The 12,945-nt window shown below is 40.8% G+C and overlaps 1 protein-coding gene across 1 annotated transcript in view; it reads left to right on the top strand.

Annotated features, from left to right (window-relative positions):
* The window catches only part of MCF2L2 (MCF.2 cell line derived transforming sequence-like 2), a 205,053-nt gene that overhangs the window by 85,624 nt on the left and 106,484 nt on the right, over positions 1 to 12,945 (top strand). Inside the window, exons 8-10 of the mRNA XM_072962053.1 lie at positions 5,811 to 5,935; positions 7,268 to 7,382; positions 7,800 to 7,919. Coding sequence (XP_072818154.1) covers positions 5,811 to 5,935; positions 7,268 to 7,382; positions 7,800 to 7,919 — 360 coding nt within the window. The remainder of the gene's footprint in view (positions 1 to 5,810; positions 5,936 to 7,267; positions 7,383 to 7,799; positions 7,920 to 12,945) is intronic.

The raw sequence follows: 12,945 nt of genomic DNA, 5'->3' as shown, positions 1-12,945 counted from the left end.
AAGAATGAAATAATACAATTTGCAGCAACACGGATGGACCTAGAGATTATGACACTAAGTGAAGTAAGTCAAACAGAGAGAGACAAACATATGATATCACTTATATGTGGAATCTAAAAACATGATACAAATGAACTTATTTACAAAACAGAAATAGACTCACAGACATAGAAAACTATGGTTACCATAGGGGAAGGGTAGGGAGAAGGGATAAATTAGGAGTTTGGGATTAGCAGATACAAACTACTGTACATAAAATAGGTAAACAGCAAGGTCCTAATGTATAGCACAGGGAACTATATTCAGTATCTTGTAGTAACATAATGAAAAAGAATATATATATATATGAATCGCTATACAGTACACTGGAAACTAACACAAAATTGTAAATCAACTATACTTCAATAAAAAAAAAAGTAGAAAGTATAGGAAAATGGCATTATTTTAAAGAGATGCATCCTGAGACATTTAGGGGACAAATAGCATAATATCTAAAACTTAATTTCAGTTGTTTGTTGAGGGGATCGTTATAGAGAAAGCTAAAGCAAAATGGTTAAATATTAGTAACAGATAAATCTAAATAGAAAGGGATGAGTGTTCATTGTATTATTCTTTCAACTTTTATGGATGTTTGCAGATTCTCATAACCTGTAGAGATGGGGGAAAATGTTACCAACATATGCCACATACAAGAAAAGGGAAATTGCTCCCTCGAAGTATTTTACTAAGTGGGACAGTAAATAGAGCAGTTACCTATAACTAACTCAGCATAAATCACACTTTTACATTTATCATCCCACCCAGCAACCTACTCAAAATGGGGACAGCATAGTGCCAGGTACTTTGGGGCACAGAATAGCAGAAGGCAGTCACACAGACCCTAGGTTAACTAGAGAGACAAACTGTAAATAATAAAAAGTCACTGAAGACCTCATTAATAGGGTGACTTTTAGCTAGATTTTGAGGAATGGACAGGATATGAATATTCTGAAAAGTGAGAGACAAAGAGGTCGTAAGTAAAGATCAAGAAGCAGAATAAACCAGGTCTGTTTGAAATATGGATCCAAGTAGAGCCATGAGGAGAATTTCTGTAGAAAATTTATCCATTCCTCAATTTTTATAATACCTAGGTTTTATGAATACAAAAATATGACCCTGCAGCGTCTGCCTTCAAAGAGCTGACAAAGTACAACTGGCTTTAAACAACTGGCTCTGTATCTGTCAGTTCCTCATTCAAAGATTCAACCAACCTTGGATCAAAAATATTGAGAAAAAAAAAATCTAGAAAGTTCCAAAAAGCAAAACTTGAATTGCCACATGCTGGCAACTATTTACATAACATTTGCATAGTATTTACAACTATTTTTATAGTATTTGCATTGTTTTAGGCATTGTATGTAATCTAAAGATGATTTAAAGAATACAGAAAGATGTGCATAAGTTACATGCAAATATTACACCATTTTATATAAGAGTCTTGAGTACCTATGGATTTTGGTATCTACAGGTGTCCTAGAACCAATCTCCCTCAGATGCCAAGGGATGACTGTAGTAAAAAAGGTAGATAATAACAAGTTGTTGGTGAGGATGTGAACAAATTGGAACCCTCATACATTGCTGGTGGGAATATAAACTTTGGCAGGTCCTCAAAATTTAAACATTAAGTTACCATATGACTCAGCAATTCTACTCCTAGATAGATACATACGAGAATTGAAACATGTTTCACACAAAAGCTTAAAAAAGTTAAACATGTTCATAGCAACATTGTTCATAATACTTAAGAAGTGGAAATGACCAACATGTCTGTCAACGATGAATGAATGGACAAACTGTGGTATATATATCCATACAATGGAATATTATTCAGCTATTGAAAGGAATAAAGTGCTGATGCATGCTAAGCATGTATGAACCTTGAAAACATGCAAAGTGAAAGAAAGCAGACACAATAAAGCTGCATACTGTATGATTCCATTTATATGAAATATCCAAACATGGGCAAATCCATAGAGAAAGCAGGTGGATTAATGGTTGCCAGGAGCTAGGAAGAGAGAGAAATGGAGAGTGATTGCTAATAGGAATGGAGTTTCTTTTTGGGGGGTGATGAAAAATGTTCTGGAAAAAAACCTGGAATTATACACTTTAAAAGGTTGAATTTTATGGTATATGAATTATATGTCAATTTTTTTAAAAAGAAAGATTTGGGGGCTCTAAGACAGTGATAAAATAACCACAAACCCTACACAGATATGTCCTTTCTTGCACTGTTTTTGATGGCCTTGCAAACATTCTCTGCAAAACAGCTCTTCCTACTGTCCTTTTCCATGCTCGCTTTGGAGGCAGGTCACAGAAGCAGGTAATTTCCCTCTTGGATCTCAAAGAGGGTGATTCTCACCTGTTAGTCTTATTTAGACCAGAAAATGGGACCTTGGCCTTTAGCTCTCAGATGCCTTAGTCAACTAAGTACACTGTACCATGTATTCATTTAAATAAGATAAGACTCCCATTTGTTGTTATTGTTGTTAAAATAAGAAATCTGAAAGAGCAGTAGGCCTTTTTCTCATTGTTCAGGAGGAGAGGAAAGTGCCAGCGGCCCTTCAGTTATGTGACAGAGCAATCTTTACAAACACAAATACTGTTTAGTACTCAATATTTGTTCCATTCAGTATTCATTCAGTTTTGTCTTCAGAGGTGACAATTCCATCAGTATTCCAGGGTAACAAATAATCAAGAAGATAATCAATCAGAATTATAAGTTATGTTCATAGGCCCTAGCAATAATTTTACAGTCCTAAGAGTTTTTAAGGACCCCTTTGTTCAAATCTACTTGTAGAGAACGTAAGTTAGAAGTGGGTAGGCACAGTGGGGAGGGTATAGCCCAAGTGGTAGGGTGCATGCTTAGCATATACAAGGTCCTGGGTCCAATCCTCAGTACCCCTTCTAAAAATAAATAAGTAGGTAAACCTAATTACCATTGCCACCCCCCCCCAAAAAAGAGGTGGGTGGGCACAGAGGTCTTGATTTTGCATAGGAAGACAAAATTGGTATTACAAATACAAATAGGTATTTCAATAGGTACGAAATACCAGAGGGTATTTTGAAGTTAATACCTTAACAATCAGTATTTTGATCTAGTTTTATGTCACAGGAAGATCTCTCTCAGCAGCAGCTGAGGAAGGGGGATGCCTCATCTCTTTCAAGGACTTCTTTCTCTAAATTATGAAGATTTGCGTTTTAAAGGCCAGATTCTGGAATTCATTTGTCAGCGTGTAAACAACAAAGGGGAGTAGAGATTTTTAGTGGCAGAAATTGGGTAAATAATAAAAGTGGAATAATGAGTGTGAAGCATTAATCATCATACATTGTCTAGGCTCTGATTGGTCCTTTTACTTCCCACCTTGCTTCCACTCCCAGCCCATGACACAGCTTAGCATGAAGGCCTGGCATATAGTAATAGTTCTTTATAGTAAATTCATTCTAGATGAAGGAATATCTATGTTCGTGCTTGCCCCTATCATAGGGAAAAATACCCCCAAGAAAATTTAAATTCTTTTGACCCTGAAGTGGTCCCCCATGCCTTGCCTAGTGGGTCTTCTTCTGACCAACTGCTTGTTTTCATAATGATGAGTACACACTGGGACAGCCATACCAGTTGTTAAAAGGATTAAAGATTCACATCCCTTGAGTACCTCACTCCACTTCCCTGGCCCATTTCCTAGGACCCACGAGACCTCCTCGTGAATCTGGCAATTAGAGGGTTAACACCTGGACCACAGTTGGCTTCAGGACTGTTTCAGCATTGTGTCTGACTTCTGTGTTGATTGATCAGTGCTTGCTCCATACAGATATTAAATATTTTGAATTGTCACCACTGTGAACAAGGACAAACTCCATTTTTGGGTTTGGCAACGTACCTTTATGCTTTCCAAGTACTATAGTTCCTCTACTTTCCCTCCACGTTTATGGCAGATTTTGGTAACCCTACAGAAGCTGACTATGTGGCTTGGTCCCAAAGCAGAAACCAGGTCACGATTTTTCCTTGTATTTTTTAACCATGTAAAGGAAACACACAGTGTATAATATCACCTGCTACGATTCATCTTCTCTCTCACACACTTTCCTCACACTCTGCAGCTTTTTGGCTGTATTTCTCTTCCAACTTTCCCCCTCTGATGTCTCCTTCTTCCCCTAGCAACATGCCCCTTCCTCTTTGATCCCTCCACCTTTCCTCCCAATTCTCTATCACACACTTTGTATGTGTGTGTGTGTGTGTGTGTGTGTGTGTGTGTGTGTATAAATAAGATAACGGCTAATGCCACAATGCTGCTGGAATGCTGGAAGCTCAAAGGCACTTAAGGAACTGGGTAGGAAAGCCAAGACCTTTCTTCATGTGTAGGAGGAGCAGGGAAAAGCTAAGAGCAATTACTAATGAGTGCTTTTTTGTCCCCCATCATATCTTGTCTTTATCCATCTGCAACCTGATTTCTTTTAGACTGTTTTTAATTTATCCAACCTACAAATATTTAATGAGCACTGATGAGATAAGAAATGAGTGCCGATACTTGAGAGTGGAAAAAAAACGATATGTCCAGTTCCCAGGCAAGAATACCAGCCAAGTGGCCGACTTGGGACATTACCTGAAGAGGACAGAGCCACAGGGAGTGTCCCAACAATTCTGAGAGACTAGATCAAGGAAGTCAAATCTATCAATAGCCAGATCCTGGGATGAGTTTAAACTGGGTATGGATTAACAGAAGCCTTCAAAGGGGTAAATACAGGAGTGGGATGAGGAGACAAGGAGCAAAGGCATGAGGTTGACCTTCTGTGTGACCAGAGTGGAGAATATAAAACTCCTCCCACAGGGAATGTGCTCCGAACCAACCGTGTGAAGGCTGGAGGTGGCTGAGCCTGGTGGAAGAGATTCAGTGATCCTGTGCATCAGGGTGATTGTTCTGTGACTATGGAGCTATTCTTACCTTCAGGGCACACCAAACCAGAATCCTGTGTGAACCAGGAACCAAACCCAGAATTCCTAGCAACAAAATTCTAGGCCAGCCTCCACCCCTTTTGGCTTACCTTATGGCCAATGCTGAGGGTATTGAGAAACCACCTTCACTGCGTGAGTGGAGGCCTAGAGCCACTGGATTTGGAAGGACATAGCCTGACATCTTCCCCAGTTGCAGCACCCTAGGTCCCCATGTCAAAAGAGAAGAATACAATTGCCTTGGAAATATGAATCTTTCCACATCAAACTGAAATTTCTGCCCATCTCTGCCAAACTTTGATAATTGAACAAGGCTGTACTTTGGGGCCAGGTGGGAGAACTGGCAGATATTTATTGATGAGACCAGATGAAGTTTTTTTTGTGGTCAATAAGTGGTTATTACATTATTACTGCATGGTTGTTTCCAGCACTTAACACTAGATATCTGTCATTTTCTTGCTTCTGGTTACTATCTTGGACTAGAACCAATTTTATTAACTAATTGCTTTTAATTTCCAATAAGAGCTTGAGATATACACAAAAACTTAACAGTTGTTGCTTTTGGAAAGGGAAAGTAGATGGGCTGTGGACACAAGACTTACTTTTTCCAATATATGCCCTTTTATATATTTTGAATTTTGTATCACGTGTATGCTACTTAGTAGGAATAAGTTAACCAATTTAAAAGATGCAGCTTGACTTCTTTATCATTTAATTTCCTAAATGAAAAATATACTGATCTACCGTTCTCCTCACTTCAAATCTGCCAAGAATTTGTTTTTGTTAATTCCTTCTGAGAGAGACTATATTTTCCTTTCTCTAGGATAAGCTGAAATTACTTGGAAAGCAAGGGGCCACATTGCTGTCATGCATTCAAGAACCAGCAACCAAAAAGCCCTCGAGCAAACTCAATCTCAATGAACTAGAGAATGTAGCTACCATGGAAAGGTGAGTGAGAGAGGTGGAATCTGCTTCTGCGGGAGGGAAACCATATAAAACAAGATGATATGAGACAACCAAGAACATATTGGAGCATACTGATGGGTCTTGGTGGGGTCAAGAAAGAATAATATTTGAGACAACAGAAGAAAAACCATGGTATCTATCTGGCATCCATGTACAGAGATCTTTCTATGAGAATACTGTTCCCTCTTCCTATGATATGCTTTCATCCCAGGATGTCAAGGAAGATGGTAGGATTTATGGAGCTTTATTTCCCAGTAACAGTTTGGATGGGTGCTGTGCTTTGCACACCTGTCTTCTCAGGTGGAAAGAAATAAGCACAAAACCAGTTTGGTGCAGCCACTATGGAAAACAGTGTGGAGATTCCTAAAAAGACTAGGAATAGACTTACCTTATGACCCAGGAATCCCCCTCCTGGGCTTGTATCCAGAAGGAACCCTACTTCAGGATGACACCTGCACCCCAATGTTCATGGCAGCACTATTTACAATAGCCAAAACATGGAAACAGCCTAAATATCCATCAACAGGTGACTGGATAAAGAAGATGTGGTATATTTATACAATGGAATACTACTCAGCCATAAAAACCGACAACATAATGCCATTTGCAGCAACATGGATGCTCCTGGAGAATGTCATTCTAAGTGAAGTAAGCCAGAAAGAGAAAGAAAAATACCATATGAGATCGCTCATATGTGGAATCTAAACAAACAAAAACAAAAACAAACAAACAAACAAAAACAAAGTGTAAATACAGGACAGAAATAGACTCATAGACAGAGAATACAGACTTGTGGTTGCCAGGGGGGCGGAGGGTGGGAAGGGATAGACTGGGATTTCAAAATTGTAGAATAGATAAACAAGATTATACTGTATAGCACAGGGAAATATACACAAAATGTTATGGTAGCTCACAGAGAAAAAAATGTGACAATGAGTGTGTATATGTCCATGTATGACTGAAAAATTGTGCTGAACACTGGAATTTGACACAACATTGTAAAATGATTATAAATCAATAAAAAATGTTAAAAAAAAAAAAAAAAAGAAGCAGGCACAAAGGTAAGGTTACCTGGGGCACATTTTGAAGCACAGCAGCTGCATCTGAAGTGAAGTTCCTGCCTAGCACTGAGGATATCCTGACTGAAAAATGGAAAATGTGGGAACCAGCTGAACCACGACAAATTCCTAGGTGGCACAGACTTCCGTGATGAGAATACCATAGTTAGTAACACTGCCTGAAAACATGAGTGTTATCTACATGAGCCTGAGGAAATGAATGCTAACTGCTTGTCCTTTCTCATTCTCTCTTCAGGTTATTGGTTCAGTTGGATGAAACAGACAAGGCTTTTTGTCAGTTTTGGTCTGAGCATCACCTGAAACTTAACCAATGCCTACAACTACAGCACTTTGAACACAACTTTTTTGAGGTGTTATTTTCTTGTTTAATAGAACTTCCTTTTATGGTTCAGTGACTTCTGGTTCTCTTTTCCCTCTTGAACTCCCTAGTCCAGCTCCCTTTTTATACCTTTGATTCCTCTTCTCACTGTTTCAGTGGGGTAGCAATGTTCTAGAATCCTGTTTTCCTTTTGGCATATTTCAGTAATGGTTTACCTTCCTTTTTGATCAATGAGCTGTTCAGTGTAGTTTTAATAGTCCATCTGCATGTGTCTGAGCACCCCAGCTTAATCTGAAAGCTAATGAGTTGTATTTAAAAAAAAATTTATGTAGATATGCACATGTCCTGAATCCTTTATGGATTTTCGAGTTGTCTGGAGTATAACAAACTGAACCGCCTGATGAGTGCTCATTGGCTTATTTCTGGACTTTTCTAATGTGTCTTATAGGTTAAGCTTACCCTGAAAAACTTGTTGGCAGAGCAAGCAGAGTTTACAGACATCGGAGACAGTGTGATGCGTGTGGAGCAACTTCTTAAGGAATACAAAAAACTGGAAGGAGAAGGCCAGGTTTGGCTTTTTGCTGTTTTTGTGGACTGGGAGGGAAATCACTGTGAATGGTGACAGATCATGGTTACTCATTATTGTTAGTAGGTTACCGAAAGACATGGGAATGCCCAAATCCTGCCTTTTTAGTCACCCCACTGTCACTCCAGGTCCCCAAGGAGATGTGCACGTTCGCAGCTATGAGGAGCAATGCGGACAGTGCAGAGCTCTGTTAAGACTGCTGGAGCCCCCATCTGAGGCTGGAGGAGTAGAGGGGATAGTGAGAGTTTCGGGTGGCCCTGCCCACTCGTGGGGTGGCAGCACTAGTGAAGGAGTGGCAGGAAATAAGGTTACAATGGGTGCATTACCCACTGGGCCGGATATGGGGGAGGGGTTTGGTAGTAAGGAGGGGAAACTTTGAAAGGGGAAACCAGAAAAAATACCTAGCTTTATAATAAGCAAGACTGTGAAAAAGGGGAAATTGGCCCACATTAATTTAATTTAAATGAAACAGTTTCCCAGATCTGTACACAAATCAGCACTTAAGAGTGAGCCAATTTAAATCCTTACAAATCTGGCTTATTACAAATTAAGAAAGCCCAGTCATCTCTTTCCAGAGAAATTCCTTTCTGCTTTTCTTTAATTAGGTTCTCTATATTTTTGTCTCTTGGGAATGAAGTCCTCTGTGGTTATCACTTCATTTCTGAGTTAATATGGAGACGTATTTCCCCAAAGGTAATTTTGTAGTGCTAGAGATTTGCTTCTCAAAGTGTGATCCTCTGGCCAGCAGTGCAGATGTCACTTGAGTGAGAACTTATTAGAAATATGGAGAAATCTCAGGCCCCATCTTGGAATCAGAATCTGCATTTTAATAAGATTCCCAGGTGTTTGACATGCACATCGTATTTAGAGGCGTCCTTCCCCAGAGAACAGTAACAGATGTAAACCAAGGCCACTCTGGCTTTGAGAGTTGTCAGTTATGGATTGAGAGCTGGAGGTGCTTTTGCACACATGTGAACGCACAGACTCACCTGTGCACCCAGTGAGAACTCTTTCTGTTATCAATAATTGTTGACAGCTAAACACTTTAGTACTGAAGGCATGAGTCATCAGAAATGTTTACTAAACAATGAAAAAAAGTGAGTTTGCTGTATCTGATAACTATGTCTCAAATTCTCCAAGATAGTCCCAATTTTATGTAATTTTAGGTTTTTTTCAAGTGAACTCCTTATTAAATGTAGATACTATATATTTTCACTTACATACTTTCATATTTTAGGGGAAAATGCCTCATTAAGCCCAGTGCCTTTATTTTTGGTTTGAAAATTTTGGTCATAATATATATGTATATCATGAAGGTAGCTACTGGCCTAGCAGGAAAGTGTTCTCTCTTCACCGGGTGTTCCTACAGAGGTTACATTCTACTGGGGAGAGACAGACAAGTGAAAAGTAATCAAATTTACGATCATATCAGAGTGTGACAAGTGGAGTGAAGAAAATAAGAGGGTTTAACAGAGTGACTGGGGGTGCTGCTGTAGTAGAGTAGTTACAAAAGGCCTCTCTGAGAAAGTGACCTTTGATCTGAGATCTGGATAGCCATGCAAAGATTTAGGGAATAGCAGTCAAGGCAGAGAAGTTGCAGGCAGAAAGGTCTTGAGGTAGGAATGAGGGTGGGAGTCCAAGGAATGTGGCTGGAACCTACTGAGCAGGGAGCAATGGCGGTGAGGACTGAATTTTATTCTCAGTGGAATGGGAAAACATTGGACGGTGCTCTGAGTTGTGTTTTAGATACTGGAGGTGGATCTGCATGACTGCATCCACATTCTCTCTTCTGCTCACCTCCTTGGACTTGTCATCTTTCGTACATACTTTAAAAATCACTGGCCAGGGGTAAGAGTGAAACCTGTGGTCATAGGACATAGAAATGTTCTGTGAACCATGACCCACCCTTCACAGGCAGCATTCCTAAACCAGCTGGGCTAACCCACTGCAGACGACCCACAGAGCCCAGGCAGATTGGTCTTACCCGTTCTGTGCCTTGCTTACCCTGTTTTTTACTTCTTTTCTCAAGGATGCAGAAGACCTACTCCTCTGCCTTTGAGTGAACCAAGCAAAGCTATCTTAGTATAACTGGGATTTTTTTAAACATATCTTCACTCAGATTTCTAAGAGGCATTGCTTCTTCAAGTGATAAGGGCTTGACTAGTCTTTCCATTTTGTCCTGTGAAGTGTTAAAGGGAAAAAGTGATGTTTGGGTAGAATCCACCAAAACCTGCTTCAGGTTTGACCTTCACTCAGTACCCAGGGATCAGCTTCCTTTTCAGCACAGCCACACACTGATTCCTGGGTTGTTGCCGACTTCCTTACTCTGTGCAGTGGTGTCATCCTCATGGTTAACCTCTGAGCCAACTCACTAACCAGACTCCTCTTGCATACTAATTGAGCCTGTTCATTTATCCTGTTCTGATTTGAGGGTTTAGCAGTGTTTTGAGTGCTCACCTCTAATTCTGAGAAACAATGGTCTCAGTCCCCCTCTCACTTCTTTAAAAGCAGAATTTGCCATAGAGTTTTGTCTGTGAGGCACGCTTGGGACTTTGGTGAGGGGCCAGCAAGGAACAGATCAAGACAGGACAAGGAGAACCAACCCTTTTACAACCTTGACATCTCCCTGCAAGGCCAGGGGCCAGCAGTTACACTAGTGTGTCCATGAAGGCGTGGAACCCAGATCATTAACTTCCTAGGGCTGTAATGTAGCTGGAGGGGCATGGCTTTTTTTTTAATGGAAATTTTCAAACACACACAAAAGTAGATTGGCTAATATATGGAACTCCCAGGTGTATACGGCTCCATTTCAACTACCATGAACTCTCTGCCTTTCCTGTTTCATCCGGCCCACTTCCTCATGCATGCATCCCATTCCTATGCCATTATCTGTGGGTCTGTCCTGGGTTCCCCGATCCAGTAGTATCACCGCCTTTTCACCATTTTCTTCCACAGTAGTCATTTCCATCTTTCATCTATTACAGCAGTAGAGTCGTTGTTGGGAGGGGGGAATAAGCTGTTATTACAATACGGATTTCTGAATTACTTGCTCCAACTTGACTATCCAGACTTTTGGTATTTTCAGCATCTGAAAGATGCCCTGGCAGACTTATAGTCAGAGCACCTGATTTCAGTCATTCCTTTTTCATTATTTCTTTTTCAGTTTGTTGCCTGATTATCTTGAGCAGAAGCTTCATAGACTGAAAAATAAACTGCAGTTGGAAGGTTTTATAGCAAAGTTCTTTGCAGGCACCTGAAGGATCTGATATTCAGGGCTGTGCAGCCATTATTCTAGCACATGTGGGGAGGCCAAGTGGTCTGGAAAGTGGCAAGACACAGGCTTTGGTGTCAGGCAGAATCGAATTCAAATTTCGGCTCTAACAACTACCAGCTGTGTGATCCTAGTCAAGTTTCTTAGACATCCCCTCATCTGTAAAATGGTTGCTAATAATTCCTCCCTCACAGGGTCCCTGGGAAGATGAAATCAGTTAGATGTGTAGTAAGGACTCAGTGAGCGCCTGGAACGTTAGCAGGTGGTCAGCGCTTGGAAGCTATTATTATCCATTCATTTCAGTAGAGCGGTCTTCCATCCAGTGGTGGCTCCCATGTTATTTATGGATCTCTTTCCACAATCCATTCAGACATGTTACTCACATCTTTCCTCCAACATCTCACGCATTTTAAGAACAGTTCTAAAGAGCGATATGCCGCTTGCCAAATGCAGGACAGTCTGTGACCGCCACCTGAAGAACAGCCTTGGTGAAGTTCCCTTGGCCCAGAAGACTTGTGCTATTCTTAATAAATTAGGCAGCTGGACTTAAAAAAAAAAAAAAAGAGTCAACAGAGACTTCCTGGCCAAGTTTTCATGCTTCTATATTTGACTAAAGTCAGACAGGTTCAGTCAACCAAATGAGGTCTCTAAGCTCAGGCAGTTCAACGCAGCCGTTTTTTTTCTGTGTGTGTGTTGGTTGGTTGGGGCCACATTCTGGAGCCAGACTGCTTGAGCTTGAAGCCTGGCGCTTCTCTTTCCTGCCCGGGTCACCTTGGGCCATCGTGTCTCCACTCCTCTTTTGTAAAACAGCGCCTGCATTAAAGGGTTGTAAAGGGTGAAAGGAATAACCAGTGTAAGTGTTCAGAAGAGTGCCTGGCATATAATCAGCTCTCAGTTCTCGGTGAATGTTAGCTGCTTTGTTAATATCAGAGGTAGTGAGGTAGATTCTGGGCTGCAGAATGTTTCCTCAGTTCAACCGCAGTGGCTGAGCAGTTCTAGCAAGAGTGTCTCACCCATCCTTTATTCATTCTGCAAATATTTATTGATCTCCTAATTCCAAGGAATTAGCATTGTAACCTCCTTTGGGCAATGGTGACCTGTGAGTCTGGGCCTTTGCTATTTAGAACAAATGCACTGGATACTTATTCCTGAGTTATTTTAAATAGCCGCTGCTTGATTCGTGCCACTTTGTTCCCATATCATTATTCCTTTTTTAGTTTCGCACAACAGTCATTTATTCTTAAGTACCAAATATGTGCTGTATACTGCTAAAGTTGAATACAAGCTGGCTCATGCCCACAAGAGTCTGTGGTGTAGTGTGGGCCATAGATAACTGACCGCAGCACAGTCAAGTTCATGCTCTGATCAGGAAAGGCATAGACTGCTATGGGAGCACAGAGAAGGGTCATCAGAATAAAGTGGGGGAGTCAGAGGAAATTTCCTGGAGAAGATGAACTCTGAAGTGTGATTTGGAGTTAGCTCTGGAGATGTGTGGGTACATCAGGGGTGAAGGATGAGGAAGCAGGGGCTATGAGGGAAGGGTGGGGCTTTCTACACAGAGAAAGCAATTAGAGAAGGCATGGAGGCCAGAAGCTGCCTGAATATTTGAGGAATGAGTCATTAGTCCAGTTACAGTGGAGGACGAGGGTGACAGAAGTGAAGGAGGAGGAGGCACAGGTATGACCTAGAGAATGAAAGGCCTCCCGTGCATTGCTCAGGAGTTTGAACTTTCTCCTG

This window comes from Vicugna pacos, chromosome 1 (assembly GCF_048564905.1).
Source record: "Vicugna pacos chromosome 1, VicPac4, whole genome shotgun sequence".
Classification (NCBI taxonomy): domain Eukaryota; kingdom Metazoa; phylum Chordata; class Mammalia; order Artiodactyla; family Camelidae; genus Vicugna; species Vicugna pacos.
The sequence above is the reverse complement of the archived record's forward strand: the minus strand, read 5'-3'. Positions and strand labels throughout refer to the sequence as shown.